We start from the raw sequence: 27,819 nt of genomic DNA on the forward strand, positions 1-27,819 counted from the left end.
ATAAACAATGGGTTTTAAATAGCAAACCCACAAAAGCTAAAGTCTGAAATCTATCTCCAATATGGGGTATTACCTCTGTCACAAGTGCAATAGTTAAATTGATCAATTAATGCTTTCTGCTGGGAAAAGACTAGCTGGCCCTCAAAAGGTGCTACCGGTGTGGACTTTGCTACCCAAAACTGGAAACAAAAGGTGTCCTTAAAAGTCCTTCTGCTAGGGAAGCAAAACTATTTCTTGCAATGCTTGTAAAGAATATAACCTGACTGATCTGCTCAGTAGGAGCTGCTAGTCTAGTTCTTGGGATAACTCAGTTGCTGCTATAAGCCATGTGCCTTACGGTGTCAGCGATGTTGTTAACTGCAGTTGCCATTCAATTCAGGCCAAGGCTACTGCAGCTTACTCTGCCTATGATAACCTGCTCATCTTCTTTGGAGAGGAGCCATTTGGAGTTGAAAGATATAAGAAGGTTCACCTATCCAACGTAAAAGATATGTAAAATGCTGGCAGAGTCGTGGATGGAGAAGTGGCCAGAGCCCCCCTTGAAGTAGATGCAAGAGATCTGGATATCTTGTCAGACACTTAAAGCCCTAAATGTTTAGGTGACTCGTGAACCCCAGCTCTTTCATCCATAGTTCCAGAATAGAAGTCAAGCTTCCACATATTCAGGAATATTAGAAAAGAAAGTAAGCTCTGGGTTTGAGGGCTTAGGGCACAGTGAACATTAGGGGGAGTGCTGACATAATATATTCATGATTTACAGACTAACCTAAATTTTTTAGTTCATTATTATTTCAGATCTTGAAGGAACCCATTCTATGTCAGAGACAAGATGAAATGCGGAGCAAATTGGCACAGAGCTCAGTGGCCAAAATACAACTGGGACAAGAGAAGCAAATAACACAGTGAACATGAATTACCCAACACTGGCTGGGTCACTAAGCAAAAAGGAACTAAATAAATGCTGTATTGCAAACTGCCACCACTAAATGAAATTACTGTAAGGGAAGAACCACTCAGCACAATGTGGATGCCATAGTTTTAGTCAGTTCTAGACCAAAGAGTTCATCATCCTCGGTTAAGAAATCATGTCTCAACAAGGTCAAAAATAGAGGAAAGACTTACAAAGGTCTGGACAATCTTGGAAGCTCATTATCATCTTACATGGTAGTAGGGTGAAACATGTATTGAGTAAGTCAAGCACAGCACTGAAACCATGTATGGTCTGATCAACACAGGGAGCAGGGAATTATCACAAGAAACAAAGCAGGGAATTATCATGTGAAACAAAGCAGGGAATTATCACAAGAAACGGCCCTCATTCCCCTTCCCTGAAAATGAAACCCAGATTTTGAGATCCTTCACAAAATCACCTCCATAGCAAAAGAGGGTCATCTCTAGATAATTGATCTTTAATTGTCATGTTTGCTATTTTATACTTTCAAGGTTTCCAATCAGTTCTAAAAGTATTTTTTTTCTCACAGAATTGAAGACTGCCAGATTTCAGGCATATTTGTGGGCAGCTGCAGTCAGCCATGATGCTACTCATCCCAGTTTTCCTCCTGCTGCCGGTCCTATGCCCTTCTAATTCGGAGAGTATTTCACTCTACAGCCAGAGGGATGCGGGGTATCAGCAAGAGGGAGACATCCTGATTGGAGGGTTGCTGCCTGTGACTTTTATTATGCCAAGAGAGAAATATGAATTCACAGAGTTTCGGCTTCCTGACCCTTGCAAGAAGTAAGTAACTCTCTTCCTTTGCACCACATGGCACTGATGGGAAATGTCGTCTGTATGTCCTGCTGATCACACAGTAGGGTCATGATACCTACACGGACTGCCACATGTGCTACGCGATCTTTCTTATTCTCCTGACCTGTAGGTTTCCAGGTCTGGTGGAGGATCCAGAAATGTTCTTCGTATTTTCTAGTTTTTTTTACAATACATAGTAATATTCTTTGTAACTATAATGTTTAATACTTGTTGAAATTCATTTAAAGTATATATTATGATATCTTTGTAAACTATATATATTGTTTATAAGTATTTTTTCAAATATATTGTAATTTGTAAAGTTAATATATGTTTTAAAGGTAATGTAGTGTATATTATTTGAAGTTCAATATACTTGCCCAATTTTTGTCAATATTGTAGTCTTCAATAATTTTGATTTTACATACAACAGGGCATATTTATAAGACTTGTTATGCAGTGCATTGCCACAAGTCACCTTGCTGCGCTGCATTGCATGATGGGGAAAGGGCAGAAATGCACCCTATTTAAAGGTACATGGTGCTTTGCTGCCTTTTCTCCTGCGCTTGTGTCATTTTGACTGCCTAGCACCAATGCAGGCACCCTGGTGCAAGGGTGCCTTTGTTGCATGCCAGATTGTTTTTGTGAGGAAGGGGCACCTTCTTGCACAAAAACAATCCTGAGAGGCCTATTAATTCATCTGTCTGTTGCTCCTCGTTACGCTTCTCCTGGGTAAGCATATTTTTTTGGCACATTAACAGGTTTACCAGTTCTGGGAAATCTGGGAATACATCAAAAACCATGGGAGTTTGCATGGGAACACCCATGCAACATCATTGGAATGCCTCCCTTGCTAGGAGTAAGGTAATGCAGCGATTTGTGCGGCATTGCTTTACTCGAGATTCATGAAGTCACTCGGGGCCACACAAAGTGGCCTTGCGTGGCTTCATAAATCTAATTTTTCATTTGTGTGGCACATGTACCACGTTGCATCTGAGGTCATAAATATGGCCCAAAGTATATAAAGTCGATATTTGTGTCCACCAATTTTTTTTGAGTAAGTGCTCGCCCATTTGCCAGCATATGAATTGATGTCAATTGAGGCCACACTAGTGTTGTAGCCGCCTTCACTTCCGGTCTCAGATTGGCGTCAGTCACTCTCAACTTCCCCCATACTTATACCGGCAACCATCAACCTTTCATCCTCCGGCGAACAAGCGGCTGAGGGCAGGTATGAATGCGGTTTAACAGGAGGCCAATCTGAGTACTAACTATCCTTCTGGCATTTCCCTGATATTTAGGAATGAGATCCTTACGCTCCGGCCACCTAAGAAATGTAGGCTAATTACCTTCCTGAATTCCCCTTGTTACTCCCGTTCTCTTTTCTTGCACAAGTTAACCTTCTGAGACGCTTGTTCCTGCCATAGAGACATCCCCCGACAATGTTTGGGGTAAGGTCTGGTCTCATTCTCATGAGTGCTGTGCATGCTTTTGGGCACATCGAGTTTCTAAAGGATGACAATACTGCTACATTGTTGCACCATTATAATACATTATTGCTAGAATACAACACACTTTTTCTTCTATAATAATGTAGGAAATTTCCACTCAGTTGAGACATGTATTGCTAACCTGAGATACAATTTGTCTTTGGATTGCTATCAGCACGCTCTCATTAAGTCTTCTCTTCATATTTATCTTTCTACTTTTCTTTAGGTTGGATCTATACGTAGGAGTGGGCGATAACGTTTGGGTTCAGATATACCTCAATCACTTACCTGATTCAGGTCAGAATAACAGGGTGTATGGTGTGTTTCTTGCAAACCCCTGTTCTATGTTGTTCTATGCACTTTAATCTCTCCCGGTCCTGATGAAACACTATAGGATCCACAAGGGAACGGCAAGGCATGAAACATGTCGACCTGATTATTAATCTACACCAACACTCACCTTATTCAGAAAATGAACAAACCATTCTTACTAGCGAAAGGGTTCTTGAGTTCCGTTTGTCCTGTTTTTAACTATACCAAACGGCCCCCAGAATAAACTCTACCTAGGGTACCGTTACGTCATTTTTAATTCACTTACACTCTCCCTACATACTCACACTCACCACTGCAGCGTTGCTCTAAAAATATCTCTGCCAAAGAGCCCTCTTGCGGGACCCATGGGCGACTGCAATACAACACCTCCAGGACCATAACGTCCAATGATGAAGCATGACACCTTAACGGGTGTGTGAGGGTAATTCTTCAAATCTGAGGATTTCCCCTGCATCCAACCTTCATTCATAGATTAAGATAGGATTATTCCTACCACTCTCGCTCTTTACCTACACTTTATGCTGGCAAATGGGTGAGCACTTGCTCATAGTAACAGTTACCCTCTAGCGATTTATACGTACTATCTTTGGAGCATAGGTACTGGACCTCTTTTTCTGAGCTCCCCTTCCTTCTCTTTGTGTATTGAACACAAAATTTGTTTGCAATATTTCTTTCACTGATGTTTCTGGAGGTACTATTTCGTCAGCCAACCATCCCCAAATGCATCCAGACCCATGGCTCACCAATCAAAAAGAGGATGGTCCATTTTGGAGCTCTTACTTCATATTTAGGTGTCCAAGATCCCTTCCATGAAAGCTAATGTGAACCAAACCAAACCATCATCATAATAACTAAAGACCCTATGCTTTTTAGTTTCTGTGTCTTACACAGAAGGCAAGGAAAGGGGCTGTCACACCATTATTTTATGACTATTAGGGCATGTGGATAATAGCAGAAGGATAATTGAAGATAATATAGCATGCAGGACAAGATTGCAGCTAGTATCAAATGCCCTTAAGCAACTTATCACCTAGCCAATGACTTGGAGATGTATACATCCATGAAAGTGCAACCATCTATTGAAGAAGATAATGGCGTCTCCTAAGGGTCCCCTCTTGTTAATCAGTGCATAAAGGAGAATACAACTTAAAAAGGGTAAATAAACTCTGGCAAAAGCATACAGTCAAAAGGCATCCTATTAAAGTCTTAGAGAAAGCAAATCGTGCTTCTAAGGGAGAAACTGCCCAGAAAATCCAGTCTGTCATGCTTCTCCATTAAGAAAACACACAAGCTTCATCAGCAACCCCCTCCTGAGCAATTGTTCCATGCAAAAGTCACTGAATGCATTGATATGGTCAAAGTGCCTACAACATTAATGTGCCCTAACATGTCAGTGTCATTGGCGGTGGGAAGGCAACCGGATGCACAGGGTTACAGGCAGCTATCTTCACGTTGTGGCAATGAGAGATGCAGAATTGTATGGCCCCAAAACACAGTGATATATGAGGTGGAAGCTACAATGCATAATGCCAAGTAAGACTGATAAAAAAAATACTAATAACCTATGAGGTGAAGAACCCAAAAATAAAGACCATGGGGCATATTCTCAAGAACGTGTGATAACCATTGCAAAATTATCTTAACGCAACTCTTCACATCGCAGTGTATAGCGACAAAATAACACCGTGTTAACATTGTATTCCCAACCCGGCGGCACCATGCGATAGTAGCAGGATAACGCACCAAATGACTGCCTAAAAATTAACGCGACGCCGAAAAAATGTGAAACACGAACACGGAAAAAGTTGCGATGCCCCAAATCGCGATACAAAAATCAGTGACAACCAGCGACAGGCTTGCAATTCCCACGCGTCATGTGGAAAAATGCACTATAAAAGCAACAATAAAACCCACACCAAAACCAAAGAAAACCGGGTAGCACCATGGATGCACCCGGACCGAGTGCAGAGGACAACCCGAACCCCACAAGCCCTGCGGACGACCAGACAGGAACCCCGTGTTCAGGGAAGGGCAAGGAGAAGAGGAAGAGGAAGGCGAGGTTCAGTCAGCAGGCAGACCGGATCATGGTATTGGAGGTGATAGAACACTACCAACAACTGTTCGGCACCTCCACTGCATCATTGGCAACACAAACGGAAATATGGCAGTCCATCGTCAACAACGTGAATGCAGTTGGAGTGTCAAGGAGGTCAATGGAGGTCAAGAGGCGCCGGCATAATGTGCAAAGCCATACAAAACCAAAACTCGCTGCCAACAGGAAGGCAGCAAAGGCGACTGGAGGTGGGGGTCCTGCGCCACAGGAGGAGCTGGATGAGCTGGAGGAAATGGTGGCCACAGTCATCAGTGTGGAGACGGTGGCAGGAGTTGGGGGTCTGGACACAGCTCGATATGACCTGACCCAACAGCAACAGGGTGAGTAAAGACCAGGGACTGGGGGGACGGAGGAAGATGGGCACAATGGCACACATGCACAATCATGTGTAGCACACTGCACATGCACAATGATTGTGGAACATGTCCCTGATACCCTTGGCACACTGCAGCACACATAGAAACACCAAGTAGGCCCCGTCATACCCTTGGCACACTGTAGCACACATAGAAACACTAAGTAGGCCCCCGTCCACAATGTGCACAAATGGGGCCCCCTCCATATCACCAATGCCACAACCTATCCATGCATATGTACTGAATCCAGAAAAGCAGCGGCTCTGTGAGCAACACTGACAATGCAAGTGACACTGCATGACCGATAGCGTGGCTGCAGTCAAAATACATGACATGGTGCATGAGATGACATTGAGGTGGCTGAGTGTGGACCACATCCGTAAAGGAGCAGGTCTCACTCTGACACATCCACATGCACCTACAACCCATGACTTCCAAGACACATCTGCAGAAAAACAATGCACAAGAGTACAAAATCTGTCCAAGAGCACAAATGACCCAAGTCGCAAACATCCCAGCACCCCAAAAGAAAACAAGTCAATGGCACACCGCCTCAAAGGGATAAGGGGCTGCTAAATCAGAGCTGCAGGGGCGACTCTCCCACACATAGCAATCACAGCACATCAACATTGACGACAATGTGGTACAAAGTGCAACACTTTCACTACAGAACAGAGGACACAACTGGTGCCACCAATGTGTAGAAACTGGCCAATCACATCTAGCATTGCACGACACTGTGAGATAATAATGTACGAGTACAACCACACATCCGTCATGTAGTCGAAATGGCCACTGTCCCCCATCAAATAGCCAGCTTCACCAAAACATTCACAATGTACAGTGTCATGCAGTCTGTATGTAAACATCTGCAATGCATCAACATACATGGGACAAACTGTTAACCTGCATCTCCCCTTTACATTGCAGAGGGACAATCAACACCTCCTGTAGAGCAGACCACACATCTCTTCAGTGATGATGAAGAGGACACCCTGCACATTTGCTCAGACATCCTCCAACGGCTAATAGACAGCCTTCGCACCCCACCCCCAGGAGCAGGGCAGCCCAGCTGCATCGAGGTGACCCTCACCCCTTGCACAGACCACACAGCAAGAAGCACACACCACCACGGCTGCCTCCGGGGACACCCACGACCAACACATGGAATTCCAACGCTGTGTGTTAGGGTGCCAGGAGGAGATGGCTGATTAGCTGCGGGTGGGGTTCGATGCCATACGTGGGTGTCTGAGTCCCATCAGGGACCACTTACAGTCCCTAACGGACACCCACTGTCCTCAATATGCTCTTCAACAATCCTTGGTTGACATCGCTGAAACCATTACTCGGATACAAGAACTGTCTAATCAGACAGGCTCCGGCGATGACAGCACAGAGTTGGCACAGATGCAGAGGACAATGGAGACCATGGAGCCGATGCAGGATGGAAGTATGGCTGTCATGGCTGAACACCAGCGAGATGTAGCTGGGATCTTCAATGCCTTGCAGTTCCTCATCTTGCCATTGTTGCCACTGAGCCTGTCCCAGATAACTGCTGGAGGAACTTCAACACACACATCTCCGCCCCCTGATGTGTCAGTGGCACACAATGATGCAGCCCTATCACCTTTGCACCCTGATGTGTTAGTGGCACACAGTGATGCAGCCATACCACCACCACACACACCTGACATACCGGACACAGAGGACATATCAGAGGAAATATCAGAGGAGTAAGATGTGGAGGGTAATGACTGTGTGAGGAAGGAGGTAGTAACATCCATCCCCGCCATATGGCCTGTACCTGCCTGGTTCAGCCCTATGCATGATGCCCTGGAACAACACCTCCCACTGTCCCCTGAAACACTCTGCGACATTCACCTAGACCCCGACATGGACTGCCATAGCTGCTCTGGTTAACAATGACACAGGAATCTGGCTGCGGACTGAACTCTTCCTCTTCAGATTAACTTTTCATTCCCCCAAGGACTCTGGTTGGCCCACCACTGGGCAACTATGTAATGTGGGCTTGACATGGCCATGTACTGCTCCGACATCCCCCAGAATGTGAATAAAACATTCCAAATCACACAGATGTGTCATGTCTATGTTCACTCAAGTATAAAAGTATGGATGAATGTAGGGACATTGATTGCACTAAAAGGTCCACCCTGGTAAATGACATCAATGCACATGTTTGACCCTGATCCACATGGCCAATTAGATGACTGTGAAGGTGTGAACTAGCTGTGGCCTCATTGCACATGAACAACAATCTTGCAACCCCCCAACGTAGGCCCACGTCCATGTATTAAATAGGGCTTTGTGTAGAAATGTCAAAATCGGTAGAAGGCCTGAAGTGGTGTCCCCATCACATGTGACAACAGAACGTCTCTTTGCAAACCTACTCACACACATCTGTGTGGACACAGTCTGTTTTGATGGATAACATTGATCTACATGGCAAGTATTTGGACACCATACTCACATTGCTGAAGACACGTAAGTGCATAGGTCTGCCAGCAACTATCCCAACCACAATGTCTGGCTCACAGAGGTAGAGCTGTCAATAGAGACCCACCCCCATTGTACTGGTGTCAGTCAGTCAGTCCCTCCCTGTGTATGGACAATGCTCATTGAGGCACATGATTTGTCATCCTAATCCACACTCATCACAGTTGAACACTAGTGAAGTTGCGTCAACTTTATTAGCATGTGCCTGTCAGTACGGACAAGGCAAGGGGCACAACATGCAGACCAATGCTTCAGACACTAACAGGCAGCATAGGAATATGTCGAGGTGTAAGAAATGGGGGAGAAAAAATGAACATAAATCATTACGGATGGCAACACACTCAGCCCACCTTGCCTTGCTCGACGAGTCATGTGATGTTTGGCGTCTGCTCATTGCCCCGTGTCAGGGGACACGAATCACAGCCCATGGGATCTGCGTAGTGCTGTACCAACGGACTGCGCCGACTGTTTGCACTGCTGACAGTGAGCAGGTGAAAGGGTCCTACAAGGTCACATGTCGTACTACATTGCCATGTGTATACTCTCCCCCAAGCAGTATGTCCGAATTGGGAACGTTGCCAAATGATGCTGTGCAGCTTCGCCCATGGGACTGAATCACCTTGCACAGGTGTGTGTCAACACGCGTAGGTCCAGGCACATGTATTCTGAGTCCAGGCAAAGGCAGACATGTCCACTGTTGTGGTGGGATATGTGACCATTCCTCCAAGATGCAACAAGGTGTGGGGACCTGTGCTGTGGGTGACAATTGATTGTGGCTGCAGGAACGTAGTTACTCGTACATGAATGCGAGCACAGATTCATGGGCAATCTGTTCCAAGAGTATGTCGTTGTCGAGTTCAACGAACACAAGGGAGAGCCAATCCATTAACTAGCCTGGGCAGCTGTGCTCCGTTCACGCTGTTTCAACAATCCACAACACAGCCCAATAGGGGAGCGCCGCGATGTGGTCACTGCACACGAGGAGTTGTGCAATCTCCCATGCCCAACTGCCAGCACATACGCCAAAGATCAAGGCATCCCATGCATGGGTATCTCTGTTACACTCCTGTTCGTGGGCCAACAGGGGACGCACACACTATTCATAATCCAGTTCAGCTACCTTTGTGTTTGATAGGCAAACCTCCATGGGCCACTTGAATGTGCATGATCGACAGTAAAACCAGGCCTGAACGCAGGTGACGTATGCAAGACGGAAACTCAGACGGTAACTGATGCGCAACACTGCCAGTGATCCTAACAGATGCAGCATTCGTGCACGGTTCAGTTCCACGTGACAGGGGTTGTGCATGTGCCCGGGATTGCCTACCATTGCGTTTGTTGGTCTCGTAGCACCGGCACCCATCTGACCGGTGGCAGTTAGCACTGAGCAATGAGTCGTATTAGTGTGCAACGTTTGGACATGTGTTTTTTTTACTTATGAGTCAAGGTCATCCCATGCAGGTGTACCTCAAGCAGGGACAAGTGTCTGTGTGGTGTGGACAAGTTGGTCTTTAATTAGCGCAGTTCATGGTGTGGTAGTCGTCAAGATCTGGTATGGCATCTCTCGCAGGGGGTGCCAGCTGCATTCAAAACCAAGGTCGGAGGTTCTGATGTCCTTCCGCCTTGTGTATTGAGACAAAGGAGCTTTCATACCTAATATTAGTCTGACTACTGCTTGCATTTTTTAAATGTGATGTGGCCTTTGCGTTGCAATTGATTCCAGGCCTTTGACTTAGGGTGCACCAATAGCAATACACATGTAACAGTTGGCCTGTATGAGCCAAGAGCCAGATTGGCCTTGCGCTCCATGTATAATCTCTCTCTTTATCTGTATTTCTCTCTCTTTCTCTCTCTCCCTCTCTCTCTCTCTTTCTCTCTATCTCTGTCTCTCTGACACACCTTCTCATGCAGGATTTTGTCTTGCAGGCTGTGACTTACAGATAGTCATAAGAAGACCCGCCATGACTCTTCAGAATAGTTGTTTTGTGTTTATTCCGAATGAAACAAATTATTTGGAAATTCTGAGATGAATGTATGATTCTCCTTTTTCTGACCACACATGTATGTTAGGTGTTGTAATTGTGCGACATCAGGCTATTTGTTTTGTTCATGATTTGGTAACGTTGATGTAACATATCTTTGTCTGGGAAGAGGGTGCCCAGAGTAGGGCCCGGGGGGGGGGGGGGATTGGGTCCTGGGGGTGGTGGCAGTGAGTGTTGTTGCCCTCCTGGGGCTCCGGGATGCATGGTCAGTGTCTCCATGGCATCTGTTGTTCTTCAGGTGTGGCAGTGAGCTGCGCTCCCTTTTCTGGTGCAGGTTGTCGTCCGACACCAGGTCAGAGCAGGTGTTAATGTCCTGCTGCTAACATGCCTTATCGCCTGGTTTGATATTTTATCGCCGATATGGCTGGTCGTTGGGAATGTTGTGGAGTGGTGTTGTTGCGGCTTTTTGCACGGGAACGCCTACTCTGCATCTCATTAGCAATAGGTGATGGGATCCTCTTTGGCGATGTTTTTTGAGGCTGCTATCACAGGTAAACTGGTGATATGGACTGTTAGCATCAGCTTGTGAATGGGGCGATACATTTATCGTGACTTTGGGTGCGATAAAGTGTCAATAACTTGGCTATAGATCCTGAGAATATGCCCCCCAGTGAGGCCATCCCCAATAAAATGTAATCATAATTAAGCTATATGTTGGGTCACGTGTTTGCGCCTTTCAGGAGCAGAAACAACTGAAGGCACTCTCCATCCAGGACATGTCTGATATTGCAAAGATACTGATCGAAGATGCTTATTGTAGATTAGATGCTCACTCCAAACTTCATCACCTTCAGCTCTCCTGGGTATGAGGCCATCCACTGAGACAAAAATGGAAAAAATAAACAATATATCTTATTTATTTTCTAAGTGCCATTTTTTATGGTACAATAAAAGCCCTGCAATTCATGAGATCACATGGCTTGCAATCGCAAAGGGACTTTCCTAATGGACAAAAGTCCTTTTACAAGCCACAACATTCTTTCTGATGTGTCCTATCAGATTTGCAGGTAAGACGTGGCGTCAAAGGGTCCTACCCCTCCTAAATCTGAATCGGAGAGGAATATATCAATGGTTTGTGACTGATGTCGCAGTCACAAACAACTGATGTGCTATCGACCCCCCAGTTGGTAGTAACTGATTCGCAAAGAGGAAGGGGTGCCCTTGGCCCTCTTGCCCATTGTGAATCATTTTGGCAACCTTGGGTAATATGTAGTATTGATTGCTCCACTCCCCCTGATGTTTTCTCAAAAGAAAACTTTATTTAAAACAGCACTGGTTCCTTTAAGGAACATGTGCTGATTCAAAAAAATGTGGGGAATACAAACATAGAGACGGTGGTAGTATGTCTTTTCTTTGCAGGCCACCACCATTTCTGTGTTTGTAATCACTCATATTGTTCGCATATAGCCATCTGCTACATTAATATTGATTAAGTAGGTCATTATTCCACTTGCTGCCTTTGGAGATTTTGCAATGAGACTTGTAGGCTGCACCCCAAAATTAATGTTGTTGTGCTTTTTATGATTATTTTTTGTAATTAGGTCTTTGTAACATCTGGCCCTTAGGGCTACATGTATGTAACTATTTTGCATTCACAAACAGGCCGGTTCACAGAATCGGGCCATTTGCAAATGCAAAAAAGGCTTTTCCCATGTATCAAACCCTATTTTGCGATTCGGTAACCGGTGACCGATTCGCAAAATGGGCTTGCAATTCGGTTTTTGGAAGGGGCGTGCTTGAGTGTCTCTTCCAAATATCGAATTGCAGCAGTATGTATGAATGTTTTGTAACCGTGAATGTGTCGCAAACTATTTGCATTTTACCACCAACTTCAAAAACGTTTTTAAGTGCAGGCAGTGGTTCCATGGACCACTGCCTGCTTTTAAAAATTGAAAAGAAAACTTTTTTTTTAAATGCAAGCCTTTAAAAAAAAATTATTGCTTTATTGAAAAGCAATCACGGACATGGTGGTCTGTAGACCCTAGCAGGCCACCATCCCTGTGATTTTAGTGATTACTAAGGGGTCGCAAATTACGGTCTACCTCACAAATATTAATGAGGTAGGTCAATTTGCGACCCCCTAGGAATCGCTAAATAAAACTCAATGGAGGAAAAGCCGACCAACACTGTGGTGGAAACGGGACCGACAAACTTCCGGTTGGCGGTCCAGACCACCTAATTACGATGCGACTGCACATGGTGCTGTTACATTCCCACATTTCTCTATGGGAGCTTGTGCTTCAGCCATAAACTAGCTGTAACACAAGCTCCCATAGAGAAAAGGGAGATTGTGCTAATCCCTGCACCCCGTGGCAGGCACCTCAAGTTGCCTGCCACAAGGCGCAGGGATAAACAAGGGGGCGCCTGTGCCACAGGTGCCCCCTTTGCCCACAACCGGAGGCTAAAAACAGAAGGAGGCACTGCTAGGGCCCCCTAAACATGCTTTCGGCCAGGCTTTCTATGTCAGAAAGCCCAGCATTGAAAGCCTGCCGGAAACCTTGCATCGTAATCTGAACGACATGAAACGCCGTCCATGTGGATTACGGGCCGGTTCCGACTGGCCGACAGGCTCCTTGAGCCCGTCAGAAGCCAGCCAGAATGACCGGTCGGTTTCAATTCCAACCGGCTGTATTGTAATCAGCCGTTTGAAATTGAAACCGACGATCTAGGTCAGAAAGCCTCCGACCTAATGTCGGAGGCTTTCCGAGCAAGATCGTAATAGGGCCATATGAGTTTTATACATTTGTGATAGCAATTTCCTAATTGCGATTCACAGAAAATTGCAATTAGGTAATCGCTATTACAAATGTGGCCAATTGTCTCTTGGCAGTGTCTTCTGCATGCCCGGTCTCCCACCAAATTCCCTATCCCTTTTGTAATACTCCATCAGTTGACTGATTTTGATTTCCGAATTTGCTTATAAGTTCATCAATGTGTATCCTAGAGACATCCTTTGTATAAATGTCCTAATCCATGTTTTACTATTTTTTCTTTGTTTATTTTACTTGTTACACAAAATGCAGTGACTGCTGAAGTGTATTGAAATAAGAATGACCTGCTACTTTTTCTACAGTTTCAGTGTTTCAAGCTATGCTTCTGTTCAGGCCATGGTGTTTGCTGTCAATGAAATCAACCAGGATCCGAACATCCTTCCAAACACCACCCTGGGTCTCCATGTCTATGATACTTGTTTGATAACTAGGATTGCCATTGAGGCATGTCTTCAGATGCTGACTGGACAAGAGAGAGCCATCTTGAACTACCAGTGTAATCGGCGGTCACCAATCACCGCGATCATCGGAGAGCTGAGTTCTACTGTTTCCATGTCCATTGCCACACTTCTGGGGCTTTATAGATATCCCCAGGTGAGAAAGTCATTGACAACTCATCATCTGCTCCTTGAATGAACACAGACACGTTATATTAACATTAATAATGCCCTCAAGGGTTGAAAATGTAGGCAAATAATTTGGAAAGCTTTTTTTACACTTTAAAAAATGATGTAACTTTTCTATCAAAGAGGTAACTGTATTAGTATGTTATGTTATGGTACGTTACGTTATGGCAATATATGTGTATATAATGCACATTTACCAAATTGCATCCTTTCGCTCCCTTTAACCCCTTGTGTGCCACGCCCTTTCCCCGCCCTGTGCCGGGCGTTGCATTAGCGGGCGGGGTTCATGACGAGCTGGACTCGTCATGGGCACAGCGCAACCGCGGCCCATGACGAGTCCAGCTCGTCATGGGCACAGAAGGGGTTAAGTGATGATGCTGCTGAATTGAACGCATTCGTATCAGGTCACCATCACCTGACAGCTCAATGAAGAACATGTGTTCCTCAGTCAATGCAACTTAAAGCATGTGTCAAACCCATAAACCTTAACATCAATTCACATTCATGTGCAAACCAATGAAGAGGTAACAAATCTAGTGACATATGGTGAAGCTCTTCGAGTTTGGGATGAATATGGCTACTACAATCTTCCCTAAAGATAGCTTTATATCTATCTATCTAGCTTAGAGAGTTCAAAGAAAATCTGTAAGCTTAATCTGGCACCTAGGATGCAAAACCATTTGCAACTTATGTAGAAAGAATGAGTTTCCCCAGGTCTTTAAATTGATAAGGGAACCTTTTTGTCACTGCTTTTATTTGAGGTCTTTATGATAAAACTGTCAACTAGGACCCCATGTTTACCTAACTGTATCACCGGTGTTGATGTGGCCCCATGGGAGAAAACACTATGGCCAGAATTTGAAGAGCAAGAATTACCCCTCTGATTGATCAGAAAAATCTCCACCTTGTAAGGTAATTCTTAAATATATGTTGATTTCGAATAAGGGGAATTTAGGCTTTTTCAAGCATTTAGTGGGAAAATAATAATTCCAACATGGCAACATTTGGCGGCTAATTATTTCCATCTTGTTGAAAATGTTAAATAAAATGCATTTATGATTTTGCCAGCGTGCTTCTTTTGATACACTTGTGTGCACATTTTTCTAGATGGAAGTTGAATGACTAAAGTCTAGAGATGCTTGTTTTGGACTATAGCTAGCTGTAGAATTTGGGTTGTCGTGGGCCACATGTACAACCGTCAGGTTTTGTGACTCGCAAAATATGATTATTAGTGACTTGCAATTTGCAAGTCGCAAAACCTGATGTACAACTGTGTCTCAGACACTGTTTGCGAATCCCAAATGGGTCACAAGGGTCCTGCCTCATTAATATTCATGAGGCAGGTTGCAATTCGTGACCCACTGGGAATGGCAGGCACTCGCAGGGATGGTGGCCTGCTGGGGTCTGCAGTCCACTATGTCTGTGACTGCTTTTAAAAACAGCAGCTTTTGTGGTGGAAATGCATCCCGTTTTCCTTAAAAGGATGCATTTCACAAACAAGAATGAAAGATTTCTTTTCATTAGGTCGAGCCTAGACAGCTCTTGCGCTGTAATTTATCTACTTGTTGCATATGGTTTGTGGAGTTAAACTCCGCCCATTGTTTGCTATTGTTTTTTATTTGTTTTTGCCAGTGTCCTTTACAAATCTTTTCTTGCTACTGGGCAACCCTTCTGCTTTTCCCTCCTTTGTGTTTCTGTACTGTCTCCTTACACTTTCGGTGTTTATGTGTTCCTCTAGAGACTACTTTGTTTTTTCTTGCCTGCTCCTGTTGTGCGCCATCTTAAAGAGTGAGTGGAACCACGTAAACCCACAGCTTAGACAGTTTCACTTATCGTCCACAAACACACTCAAGGGTTTGCACGTGTATTGCTTGTTTTGCATTGACACCAAGCACTTCTAGTGCCATGCCTTTCTTTTGCTCTGCAAGGTGCGGCTCGCCCTCCTCTACTTTTTCTATTTAAGGGCTGACGAGTAGGCACATGCAATTGGCCTGCACAGACCCCTTTGAGTTCCAGATCAATCCCTAAAGAGCAGATAAGGAGTTCTGCCTCAGAGAGGTGAAATCTTTGCTTTCTCTTTGGGCTGGCTGTGGGATTGTGTCATGGATGAACATCTTTGAGCTCTACGGTGGGCCGTGATTGTGGAAGTGATGTGGGAGTCATCATAGATCTCCATTAAACCTTCTGATTAGGTCACTGTGCTACGCGTCCCTTGCCTCCTAATGTCTCTTTGCGCTGCTCCGCTGGGGACCGAAGGAGACTTATTCTATATAGCCGGTCACTTGCGTAAATGCATAAAGCACACATTGGCTTCTAATTGGCTCAGCGCGGCCAGCCAGGTGGCCAACCATAAGTTGGGTGGACCAAGATCACTGATGCCCAGAACCTGCTTGCTTTCTCCCATCCCCAGATTCGGACCCCAACTCTGACCCCATGATCCTAGAGAAATACGCGGTGGTCTCCAACTATGCAGGTACTCCTGTTTTATTTTTTTACTTTTCAGCGTGACCCCCAGCCCCCTTCTCTTCATATTTTGAAAACCTACCAGCTATGTTAATGTGGCCTCGTCCATTACAAAGTCAACAAAAACACTAAAGCTGCTTACTGAAATAATAGCCCAGTGCCAGTTTTGCTTCCAAATGAGGAGAGATTATGCCAGCCGATATAACGAGCATATTAATTTAGTTTCATCTTTTTTGATAATTCCACACTAAACTGCTTTGGCAGTACCATGCCAAGATGGCCGCAGCGTCAGAGCACATCACAAGCAGTAATGAGTAATTTCCTAGTATCACATCTCTTAGTCCCCACTCTGCCTCCGCGCACAAAGAATCCCCTTTACATACATCTCTCCTGCATTACATTAATTTCTAGTTACCAAAAGACAGTGCTCTGAGTGACTGGTGTCTGGGGACTCAACTCTCATTGTTCATGAATTGTCACAGTGTTAGCTACAGATTGGAGTTGCTCAGGCTCTCTATAGATGCGTTGTTCTCCTGACCACTGAAAGAAAACAATAGCGGAGTCCATAATAGTCACACTGCAAACGTTATATATCAGCGTGGAAACCGGTTGCATGACTAGTAGTTGTAGATTATTCTTTCTCCATACTTCTCCCAATTTCGCTGATACACTAAGTGGGGAAGCAGAAAGAAAAGCTCACCAGGCCCCTTGAGATCGCTATTTTTCATTCTCAATGTGACATCCCCATTTGATTAAGAACACAAAAACAGATAGGTCAAGAAACCACACCACTAGACAGTTAATAATTCCTGTCTCTGAGTTTGCAGCATTCCTGTCCTCATGTGTATCTGCTCATGCTGCCAGGCTATCTTTGTTCTCTACCACTGGGGTCCTCCTGGAGATGGGACAGGTCAAACTTGGTGTCACAATCCACACCATGCCACGTTATTCTAATTAGCATCATTTCACTCATTGCCACATACTTCCATGCCACACAGCTCAACTCCACACATTTCCATTCCATACCACAATATTTGACAACAAACCACATATTTCAACTCAACAATTACACAAAACACCACATACATCCAATCCACCACAGAATTCCACATTGCCACAAAATTCTACAACACACCACATAATTAAACTCCACAATATATCACTCCACAACACAAAATGCCATTCCATATAATTACACTCAATGGCACACAATCCACCGCCACATAATTCCAGTGCACTCATTACTAGGGGTGGGCGGAATTTGCGAAATCCATTTTCGCGAATTATCGCGAAAATTTTTAAAATTATCGCAAACAAGCAGAAATATCGCGAAGATGCGGAAGTTTTTTTCCCGCATGTTCGCGAGATTTTCTGCATGGTTGCGGGTCGCCAACTTACCCATCTGGTTGCTCGCGGGCGCGGCCATCTTGTTTTGAGTTGTCTCGCGGTGCATGATCGCAAGAAGAAAGACGTGATCGCGAGACGCATGACGTCACTGCGGACGCGAACTGTCGCGAGACAGCGCAAATGGCTAAAAACAATACAACAGCTCATGGAGAACGCGACCGGATCAAGAAAACTTGTCAGCGAACGTAGGGATTCAGGTAAGGCGATCGCGCGCACGCGAGAATGTATTATTTTACAGCGCGGGCAAGAAACATATTATCGCCAAGCTGCGGAAGGCGGAAATTTTGACATTTTCGCGCTCTCCACGGAACGCGAAAATGTCAAATTATCGCAATTTCCGTGAACGGAATGAAATTTTAGCCCAGGCCTACTCATTACTACATACTTACTATCCACATATTTCCACTGCACACCATGCCACATAATTCCACTATAGAAATCCACTCCACACCACACAATTCCATGCCACACAATTCCACAACTAACAATTCCAAGCCAAATCACATAATTCCACTACACACCACATACATACACTCCATAACACATGGGTAAAAGATATTGTCATTTACAATGCCAATAGCTCTAACTCAGCCAAATATGAGACCTGATGCATTTCCAGTGCTTTTTCTTTAAGAGTGGGCAGTGGTCTGTTCGGCCACTGCCTGATCTGACAAAATGTTGGCTCCCCATTAACAAAGGCAAAGGGTTCCCTTGTGAATGGCTTACATCCAATTTGAAATTATGGCAATTTGTGAATGTTTTTCAACTGCATTCCCGGTTGCAAAACATTCATGCATAACAGTGCGACTCACTACTAGGAAGGAACGTCCTTTACATGCCACTTCGTAATTGCAACTCACAAACACTATTAATATTATTATTATTATTATTTTATTATTATTAACTTGGCCATCTTGGCGTTAACTTATTATAATCTTATCATATAAGATATCACTCTTTTTTGCCCCACCACAATACATCAAGCTTTTAAACACTAGTTCTGTTAATCTCTTCCACCAAGTGATGTGAAATGACAGAATATTTGCTGATGCATAACTTACCAGTGAATCCTAAGACACCCCTTTAAAGATATCATAATGTAGTAACAATCTAATAACCATCTACCTCGCCCGCCCATTGTTATTTGATTGCATGTCTAACTTTATCCCCTTTTGGATTGATTCATGCTACACAAATACCACACATACAACATAAAGGGTTGTAACCTCTGTTGACATGGAGAAAAGAACATTTGCGACAAAAACAGCAATATTTAACAAAGTGTATGTGATCAAATATATTAATTTATGTCAAACAAATTATGAAATTTACATTCTAGAATGAGCATGTCCACTTAGGTACCACAGTGGCAGAAGGAGGCCAAATGAAGCGCGCATTGACACAAGCAATAGATTTGACAATGCATGATCCTCTCTCCAAAACCAATGCTTTTTCAGGGTTGGTCAATGTGAGACCTGGCACCATTGGCTTAGGTCTCCCTTCCATTTTTTGCTGTTGCCTCCTGTGATTTTGCTATATTTTTGCTGGTCTAGATGCTTTGGGCACTTTGCCACTGCTATTCAGTGCCAAAGTTCAAGTGCGCCCTATTGTAAATTGTTGTAATGGATTACTAACTCTATGATTGGATTATTTGATTTACTTGTCAGACCCTAGTACAGTGCACCATGTGTACCCAGGGTCTGTAAATCAAATGCTGCTGGTGAGCTTGCAGCACTGGTGCCACCCACAGACGCAGCTTGTAAAATGTGGCTCAGGCCTGCCATTGCAGAGCCTGTATGCAGCCTGGGACTGCCATGTCGATTTGGCAAGTGCACCCACTTGCCAGTTCCTAAACCTTCACTTTTCTACATGTTAGTCACTCCTAAGGTAGTCCCAAGGTACAGCTGTGGGCAGGGTGCATTGAATGTGAAAGGTAGGACATGCCCAGATGTGTGTGGCATGTCCTGATAGTGAATAATAGCCAATTTTGTTTTTCACTATTGCAAGGCTATCTGTTCCCATATGCCAGAATGGGCAGTTTGATTATGACATCTTATAAACATAACTGACCCAGGGAAAGCTGATGGGAAAATAAAGTTTAGTATGCCTGAACTCAGAAATTTAAAATACATCTGTTAGTGTGGGTGATTTTTACCTTCTGTGTTTGAAAATAGCACTGTTAGAAAGTAGGTTTTTTCTTGCCTAACCAGCCAGTATGCCTCTGCTAGGTTTGTGTATTGCATGTCTGGTTTCTGAGTGACAGTGGACTGGAGAGGGCTGTGGCTCCAGCAGTCTTATGGGTCAAGGCTGATCTGAATAGACCTGCGTCAAATAGAAAGTAGGGGGAGGAGATTTCCTTTCACTTGCCTGAGCCTATGTTGAATAGAGAGTAGGGTAAGGAGATTTCCTTTCAGATACCTAGGCCAGGTCTGCTTTCAACAATGATGTCTTCACCTCCTGCCAGGAAGCTGCACCAGGGAGGGCAGAACTGGTTTTGACTAGGTACAGATACTCTCTGTCTTCAGAGAACAAAGGATTTAGTAGTATAAATATTGGAGCCCAGAACCCAGAACTTTAGATCACTTCTGGGAATCAAGACAAACCTTTGCCAAGGAGAGAAACCAAGAAAGCTGAAGGAGGAGACTGCCTCTGTGCTGTTTGCTGTTTGGGGTTGGCCTGCAGTGGTTACTTATTACCAAGGGAAGGAGAAAAGAAACTTTGTGTGTACTTTATCATCTTGAGGAAGATCTCCAAGGGCTTGAAGCTGAGCTCCTGTTCTGAAGTCTCAGGGACACAAAGTCTTCACCACCAGCTCCCCTGAATTTCCTTGCTGGGAATTCTACCTGCAGAGAGGTGCTTATTTAGGACTTCTAGAGACTGCGTGTCGCAACGAGGAAGAAGCGTGTGGCTGCCGCAGCTGTTGCCATCGCATCGCCGAAGAAGCGTGCCACCGCTGCAGCTGTTTGCCGATGCATCGCCGGAGAAACGTGTTACATCGCTGGAGAAGCGTGTCGCCACCACAGAGGTTGCTGTTGCACGCATCGTATCCAAGTTGTCTCATCGCATTAAAGGCGCCATCTTGTCGCATCGCATCGTACCAGATCGTCGCATCGCATCGAGGTGCCATCTTGTCACATCGTAACTGGAAAGCAGTGAAACCAGGCGTCAACTCCCCATGCAGTAAGGAAGCGACACATCCACTCCCCTGAGCTGAGTGTAAGGAACGGCGCATCACCTTCCCTATGACCCTTTTTGTTTGTTTTGCGTAACACATCTAAGGAACTTTGAGAGTAAAGTGTTGCATTTACCATCTACATTGAACTAAGCTATTTCTACCATTTAGTCATATTCTTGATATTTTATTGTGGATTTATTGTTGGTTGGTCTTGTGTTAAGTATAGATAACGATTACTTATTTATCTAAACTAGTGTGGTGTCCATTTGTAGTGTTTTCACTGTGTTACTGTATGTGTTCACAAATGTTTTACACACTGGCTCTGAGATAAGCCTGTCTGCTCGTGCCAAGCTACCAAGGGGTGAGCAGGGGTTATTTCTGGAGTGCATCTCCCTTTCCCTGACTAGAAGCAAGGGTACATATTTGGACAAAGGTGCAAACCATTGCTAACTGGAGACCCCAATTTCTAACAGTCAAGCATGTTAAGTCTAGATAACGATTACTTATTTTTCTAAACTAGTGTGGTGTCCATTTGTAGTGTTTTCACTGTGTTACTGTATGTGTTCACAAATGTTTTACACACTGGCTCTGAGATAAGCCTGTCTGCTCGTGCCAAGCTACCAAGGGGTGAGCAGGGGTTATTTCTGGAGTGCATCTCCCTTTCCCTGACTAGAAGCAAGGGTACATATTTGGACAAAGGTGCAAACCATTGCTAACTGGAGCCCCAATTTCTAACAGTCAAGCATGTACATTGGCATTCCCATTTTACCTATGTTCACTTACACATGTGTCTGTCTCCTCCAAGTCTATGAGGCTTCCTCTCAAAATAAATCGAAGGGAAGGAAGCTGATGAACAGACAGTGTGTGTCCTTAAACCCAGAATATAATAAGCATTAATCTTCACATATAGCATTATTCCAGTGCCCTCTGATAAGAAAATGCAGCAATGGTCTGGGCAATAAAAGGTATCAATTGCCCCAGACAGAGTATGTATCAGTTATCTTATGCCAATGTTTATGAATATAGATTACCAAGGGCTCGATCCAAAACACGTTCCAGCATAACCTGTGGCTCTGGAAATTAGTTCCATTGACATTTATTATTTGCGAATCATTAGTGGATATTCTGAAAATCAGGCATTGGGTCTTGCATTTTTGGCCAGATGTTGGTCGACCCGGCCCTAGAGAGTATAGGCATCAATTCCCTCAGGTATTATGTAGCTCAGTGGTCCCAGACAGTATATTCATCAACACCCATGGCAGGAAATGTGCATTGACAGCTACTGCTAGTAATGTACATGAATGGCCCGAATAAGTTTTTTTTAATGGACCCACTCAGTAACGTGCATTGTAAAGAGCTAAAGAGCATTAACAACTCCAGTCATTAACATGAATTGGATTTTGAAGCCAAAAAAGCCCTTGTTGATATGCCCCTTAGACTCTAACTTAATAAAACACATTACGATTTAAGACCAATAATTGTACATGCTCTTAAATCTTAATTGTTTAATTTAATTTTTTCAAAGCTCTGCTTAAAAAACAGCAATTTGCAGGGAGCATTGTAGCAGCATAGACCATAAATTTAACAAATGTAGTATTTAATTGGGGTGCAGTGCATGTAGAATCATGTGCCAGCTAGTAACATACATGCTCCGTCTTTCCAATGTTTGTTTTAAAAGGCCAAATTCTAGCTGAATGTGTGCTGGAGAAACGTATCTCGGCAGATTAAAGATTGCCCATTATGAATTGGCTATCACAATATACAATATTCCAGCATCCTTACCTTGAACGGGTTCACTCCCGTATGTAAGAGTCGGCTGTAGTTTTGCTCGCAGAACCTGGAGCAAGGGGTTAAGTGTTAAGGCGGGAAGTTTAACCTTTAAAGATTTTATCGCCAGACAAGTCATGGTTCCCTTCCCTCGCAGGGACTTTAGTTGGGGTTTGAAAAAGTTCTTGTGGTCTAAGATTACTCCCAAGTATTTGTAGGTAGTTTCCAAATCCAGCCCTTTTCCATTAGATGTCAATTGATTTTCCTCTTTTTCTGGTAATTCACTGCCATGACTTTGGATTTGGCAAAGTTTATTTCCAAGCAGTTCCTTTCCGAAAAGGTGTGAGTTGCATTCAAAAGGTGTTGGAGGCCGATCGGAGTCCGACTTATTAGAACCAGGTCGTCATCATACAGCAGATTGGACAGCGGAGTTTACCCCAGTTTTGGTGCATGGCAGGGACAGTTGTCGAGTTCTCCTGGCAGGTCTGCAAGAAAAAGGTTAAATAAAAATGGAGCTAGAACGCAGCCCTGTTTTAACCCTTTTGTTGTTGGAATGGGTTTGGAGAGGTGTGTTCCTGCTCCTAATTTAACCTTGATCCAGGTGTTTGTGTGCAGTAATATCAATTGATCTAAAATTAGTTTAGGTATTCCCCAGTTTTCCAGTTTCTGCCAGAGTTGGTTTCGGTCGACATGATCATAGGGGAGTTTTGGTCTCTTTTGCAGCATCCATCAGCAGGGTCAATGCCATGATGTCTGTTGTGGTCCCTTGACCCCGGCAAAAGTCTGTTTGATTAATTGGGATGATGGAATTTTCGGATGCCCATGATGGTAACTCCTCCAGTATGGTTCCTGCAAAATACTTGGCCTCCACGTCTATGAGGGCAATGAGCCGGTAATGATTTGGGAGTTTCCTGTTGCCCTGTTTAAAGACTGGGCTTATGACTGATCCAAACCAGGACTCCGTTAGAATCGAGGTGTCTTTTATGTTTTTGAAAACCGGTGTTAGTGCTACACTCCAAAATTCAGCGTCGGATTTATATAGCATTGGTGGAGAGCCATTTGGACCGGGGGCACAAGTTGGTCTACCCCTAGCTATGTGCCTCATAATATCCACTGGTGAGGAGGTGGAATATTCAATCTCAGCAGAGGGAGAAGATCTTAAGTCTGGCTTTAATTTACCCGCACGCGGGGATGACATGGTGCCTCTTGGATGTGATTCTTGAATAGTTGCCATTGTACGGCTGTTGCTTGTTTTTTCCCTGCAGATTTCTTTACTGGGTCCTTCTTCAAGGCGCTCCCATTGTCAGGGAATGTGCTGTTAAAATGCTTGAAGACGTATTTTATCCATGCTTCCTCCATTATATTAGAATTTAGGCCAAGGTGGTCTCGATTTTTTATTCTTTGATCATTTGCCAAAACCTTGAGCTGTTTTTTTGTTTAACTTCATGGAGGAACTTGGCCCATAATGCATAATTTTTTTGTTTCTTGTTTTCCCATTTCTTCTTTTTTAGCAGTTGTTTTGCTTCCCGTAGAACATTTTGTAGGTCATAATTTAATGGATCTTTCTGCATCTGTCTCAATGTTCAGTTTATGATCTGCTTTTGCATTTTCATTTCTGGGGTGAATTGTAATTTGTTTGATGCTCCCTCTTGAAGGTTTGCTCTATTTGATGATCCTTTCAATAGTTTCTCGGCAACAGCTAGGATGAAGCTTTGCCATGCTTCTACCGGTTTTGTCATGAGACTTTCCGCTTCAGCGTAAAGAGTTTTTGCTTTAAGACATATGGTGCTGATGTTGCTGGGATTGCATCGAAGCCACTTAAGATTTGTGGCCACTTCGATGTTGATGCCTATGAATTGTTCGATCTTGAGAAGTGAGTTAACTTTTATTGTTACTTCTTGAGGCAAGTGGTCGCTATGTTCGCTACTGTACCAAGCATATTTAAGGATGTGAATGTATAATCCAAATGGGAAGATTGCTGTTTTGAATGAAACGTTGTGATTAGTGGGTCGTCCTCCAGAAAAACACCCATATAAGGCTCTTAGGTTAAGATGTTCTAGCTGCCGTAATAGATGAATTGAGCAATTTGTGGGTTTCTTACTGTTTGGGGAGGTCTGTCTTGGCACTTCCTATGAGTTCTTGGTCAAGGGCATCACCTGCCCCAGAGCTAATAAGATACATGTTGAAGTCGTCTGCCAGGATTATATAGTTGGAATCCTCTTCATTCATTATCTTTTTCGTGGCTTCGATCAAATCCTTGGCAGCTTTCCGTTTAGGTTGGATGTAAGCGTTGATTACTGTACCTTCTTGACGTAAGCTGTTTAGCCAGAATGCAATCTTTACCACCTGCATGGCGCTTGGGGATGTTATTTGAGATTCTATTATTGTGATCTCTCCTATTGTTACTATGGAGGTCATAATCATTAGGCCCCCCGATCGGTGACCAAAATCTGAATTTTTTTTTGCTGGGATACAACAAGTTGCGTATCCTTGGAGTCCAAAGGCCTTTTCCTCCCAGGTCTCTTACAGCGGTAGCAAATCAAATGATTTTAAATATTGCAAAAACTCCGGATCCTCGCTTTTACTAGCTAAACCGTTGATGTTCCAGATACATATGTTAATTTGTCTGGACTTGTCCAAGGCATGATCAAGGTTACTCTTCCTTTGTCAATTTGTGTGGTCTGTTGTATTGATGGTGTGCTGAATTTGCCTCCAGTTTTGTGTGGTGACCGGCAAAAGGTGACATGGATCCCTTAGATCTTGTGCTGAGAGAAAGGTCTTTGTATCTTGGGAGTACGCTCTTGGGGAAGTACTCATTGCTCCCTTTAATACTGAGTTGGTGTTTTTCCACGAGGGTGTCCGGGCGGAGGGTAAGAAGGGTGTCGGATAGGGAGGTTGCTTTTCAATTTCAAGTTTTATCCATTGCTTAAACGTAGTTACTTCTTCCATGATTTGTTTGGCTATCTCTGTGGAGTTCCAGGTTGCTTTGGTTGTTTCCGAACACTGTAACTGTTGTTTGGCTGAAATCTCTATTCGGAGAAGATCAGAGGAGCCAATATTTTCTAGACTTGTGATTGAATACAAAAGCCGCAATATATTTCCACTGTTCAATATGTCGTCTCTGCCTCGAGACATTTATTCTGGAGTAAAAAGAATAGTGGTCGTGCTATCCCCATGTTGTGCTGCAGTTTGCTTTTTTCGGGATCCTTCGCTTCCGGATTGACCGGACTGGGTAGAGCGGCTTGGGCTGCCACTTGTGGGGCATGTTTGTTGCGTACTTCACTGCCTTTCTCTCCGTAGGTCCCTTGTGGTGTTTGTTGCCCCCCCTGTTGACTTCTGTGATAACTCCGCATTGCTGATCTGGGTGTTGTCGTGGATTTCTGTAATTGAGTTTGTTCGGTTTTGATGGTCCTTGTTAAATCAAAGCTATGTGCAGTTTGAGTTGTTTTTGTTTGAAGGAGTCCCCGCTTGCTGTCGGTAAGTGGAAGTTTCTGAGATATGTCTCTGGATGGTGTGGTCAGAGCCACTGGCAACCTGGCAATGGATGTCGGGAGGAGATACTCAAAATCTTCGAGCAGAAGCGAGAGCGTAAGTTGATTTACGTGTGCGACTTTTGGACCGTGGGCGGTTGCTGTTGGGAACAAATGTGATGGTAGTTCTTTACAGGATCTTCTGTTGATTAAAGCCTGTTTCTTTCCCTTCCTTTTCTTCTTCCTCCGAGTTTTACAAGAGCGCTGGGCATTGGTTGATACACAACCAACTGTAGTTGCACAGGCTGCTGGTAAGTAATCCGTGGATTCAGCTTCTGTGTTCTCTGAAGATGGTAGTAGGGCATCCCTACCTGCCAGGAGCAAATTGCTGTTTACTGTCCATTCTGCTTTTGGTTGGTCCAAAGGGCTTATTAGTGGTCCAGGCAGTTCAGTGTTCTTTGCAGGGATCTGTAAAACAGTTGTTTTTAGATCTGCTATTAGGTCTCCTATCATGGATGGTAAGGTGAGTAGCTTATCTACGATCGGTTCACAGGAGCATGATAATGGTGTTGCTTGGACCACGTAAGCCGCTTCCTGTCCTCTCTTTATGAAGCCATTAAGTTCCGATATTTTCCAGTCAATTCCTGAGATGGAATCAGCCATTGTCTGTAGAACAGTAAGCTGCAAGTCCATTTTGTGAGATTGGAATTGTAATGCTGCAGCTGAGTTTTGCAAGGTATTTAGAATTGTTATCCATATTGATTCCGGGATTGGCATTCCAGTATTGTTACTTTTCTCCAGTTTTGGGAGGTTATTTGCTTCTATTGGTGAGTGTGAGGAAGCTGGTTTCAGGTTGTAGGAGGCAACTAGTTCTTCCCATTCCTGCGTTGCTATAAAAGTCATGTAATTATTCGTTGAGTGTGAGTCGTTGTAAGGTAACAGAGTGTAGACGCTCAGGGGGCATATTGGCTATTCGGCTGTTATGTGTTGCTAATTGCTCCCAGGTATCTGCTTGGATTGTGTCAAATAGTTTTATTTGAATAGGATAACTATTGTTTAATTGAGGGAATAAATCTTGTGGTTTTCCATCCTGGGTGTCCTGTACCTTAATTGCGACTGATCAGTCTACTTGGGTTGTTTGAATTGCCTTCATTTGGATAGAACAGCTGTTGTTTAATTGAGAAAATGGATCTTGTGTTTTTCCGTCATGGTTGTCCTGAACCTTCATTTTAACTCGTGGATTTGAGCTTTCTATGTGAGGCGTACTGGTTTGACTTGAATTTGTCTCGACTCCACTGGCTGAGTGGAAGTGTTTCACCAGCTCAGAGGATTTATCCATCTTCGGCGAGCTCAAAAAGCTCAACAAGCAATTTTTTGCAGTGTTTTTTCCAGCACAGGGCGACCCCAGTTCGACCCCGCTTTGACTATTTGCTCCTCTGGTTGCCAAATTGATAGAATCACCCACTCCTCTGTTTCCGGTTGACGTTGTCATTGCGGTTGTTTCCCCAAGATGAAGTTGACAATTCGTCCCTATGAATAGTGAAG

General features: G+C 44.1%; 1 protein-coding gene across 1 annotated transcript in view; it reads left to right on the top strand.

The window, feature by feature from the left end:
- The window catches only part of LOC146782671 (extracellular calcium-sensing receptor-like), a 110,288-nt gene that overhangs the window by 29,611 nt on the left and 52,858 nt on the right, over positions 1 to 27,819 (top strand). The window contains exons 2-3 of the mRNA XM_085637171.1: positions 11,276 to 11,398; positions 13,700 to 13,960. Of these exons, the coding sequence (XP_085493297.1) occupies positions 11,276 to 11,398; positions 13,700 to 13,960 (384 nt within the window). The remainder of the gene's footprint in view (positions 1 to 11,275; positions 11,399 to 13,699; positions 13,961 to 27,819) is intronic.

The sequence above is a fragment of the Triturus cristatus genome, chromosome 12 (genome assembly GCF_964204655.1).
Source record: "Triturus cristatus chromosome 12, aTriCri1.1, whole genome shotgun sequence".
Classification (NCBI taxonomy): domain Eukaryota; kingdom Metazoa; phylum Chordata; class Amphibia; order Caudata; family Salamandridae; genus Triturus; species Triturus cristatus.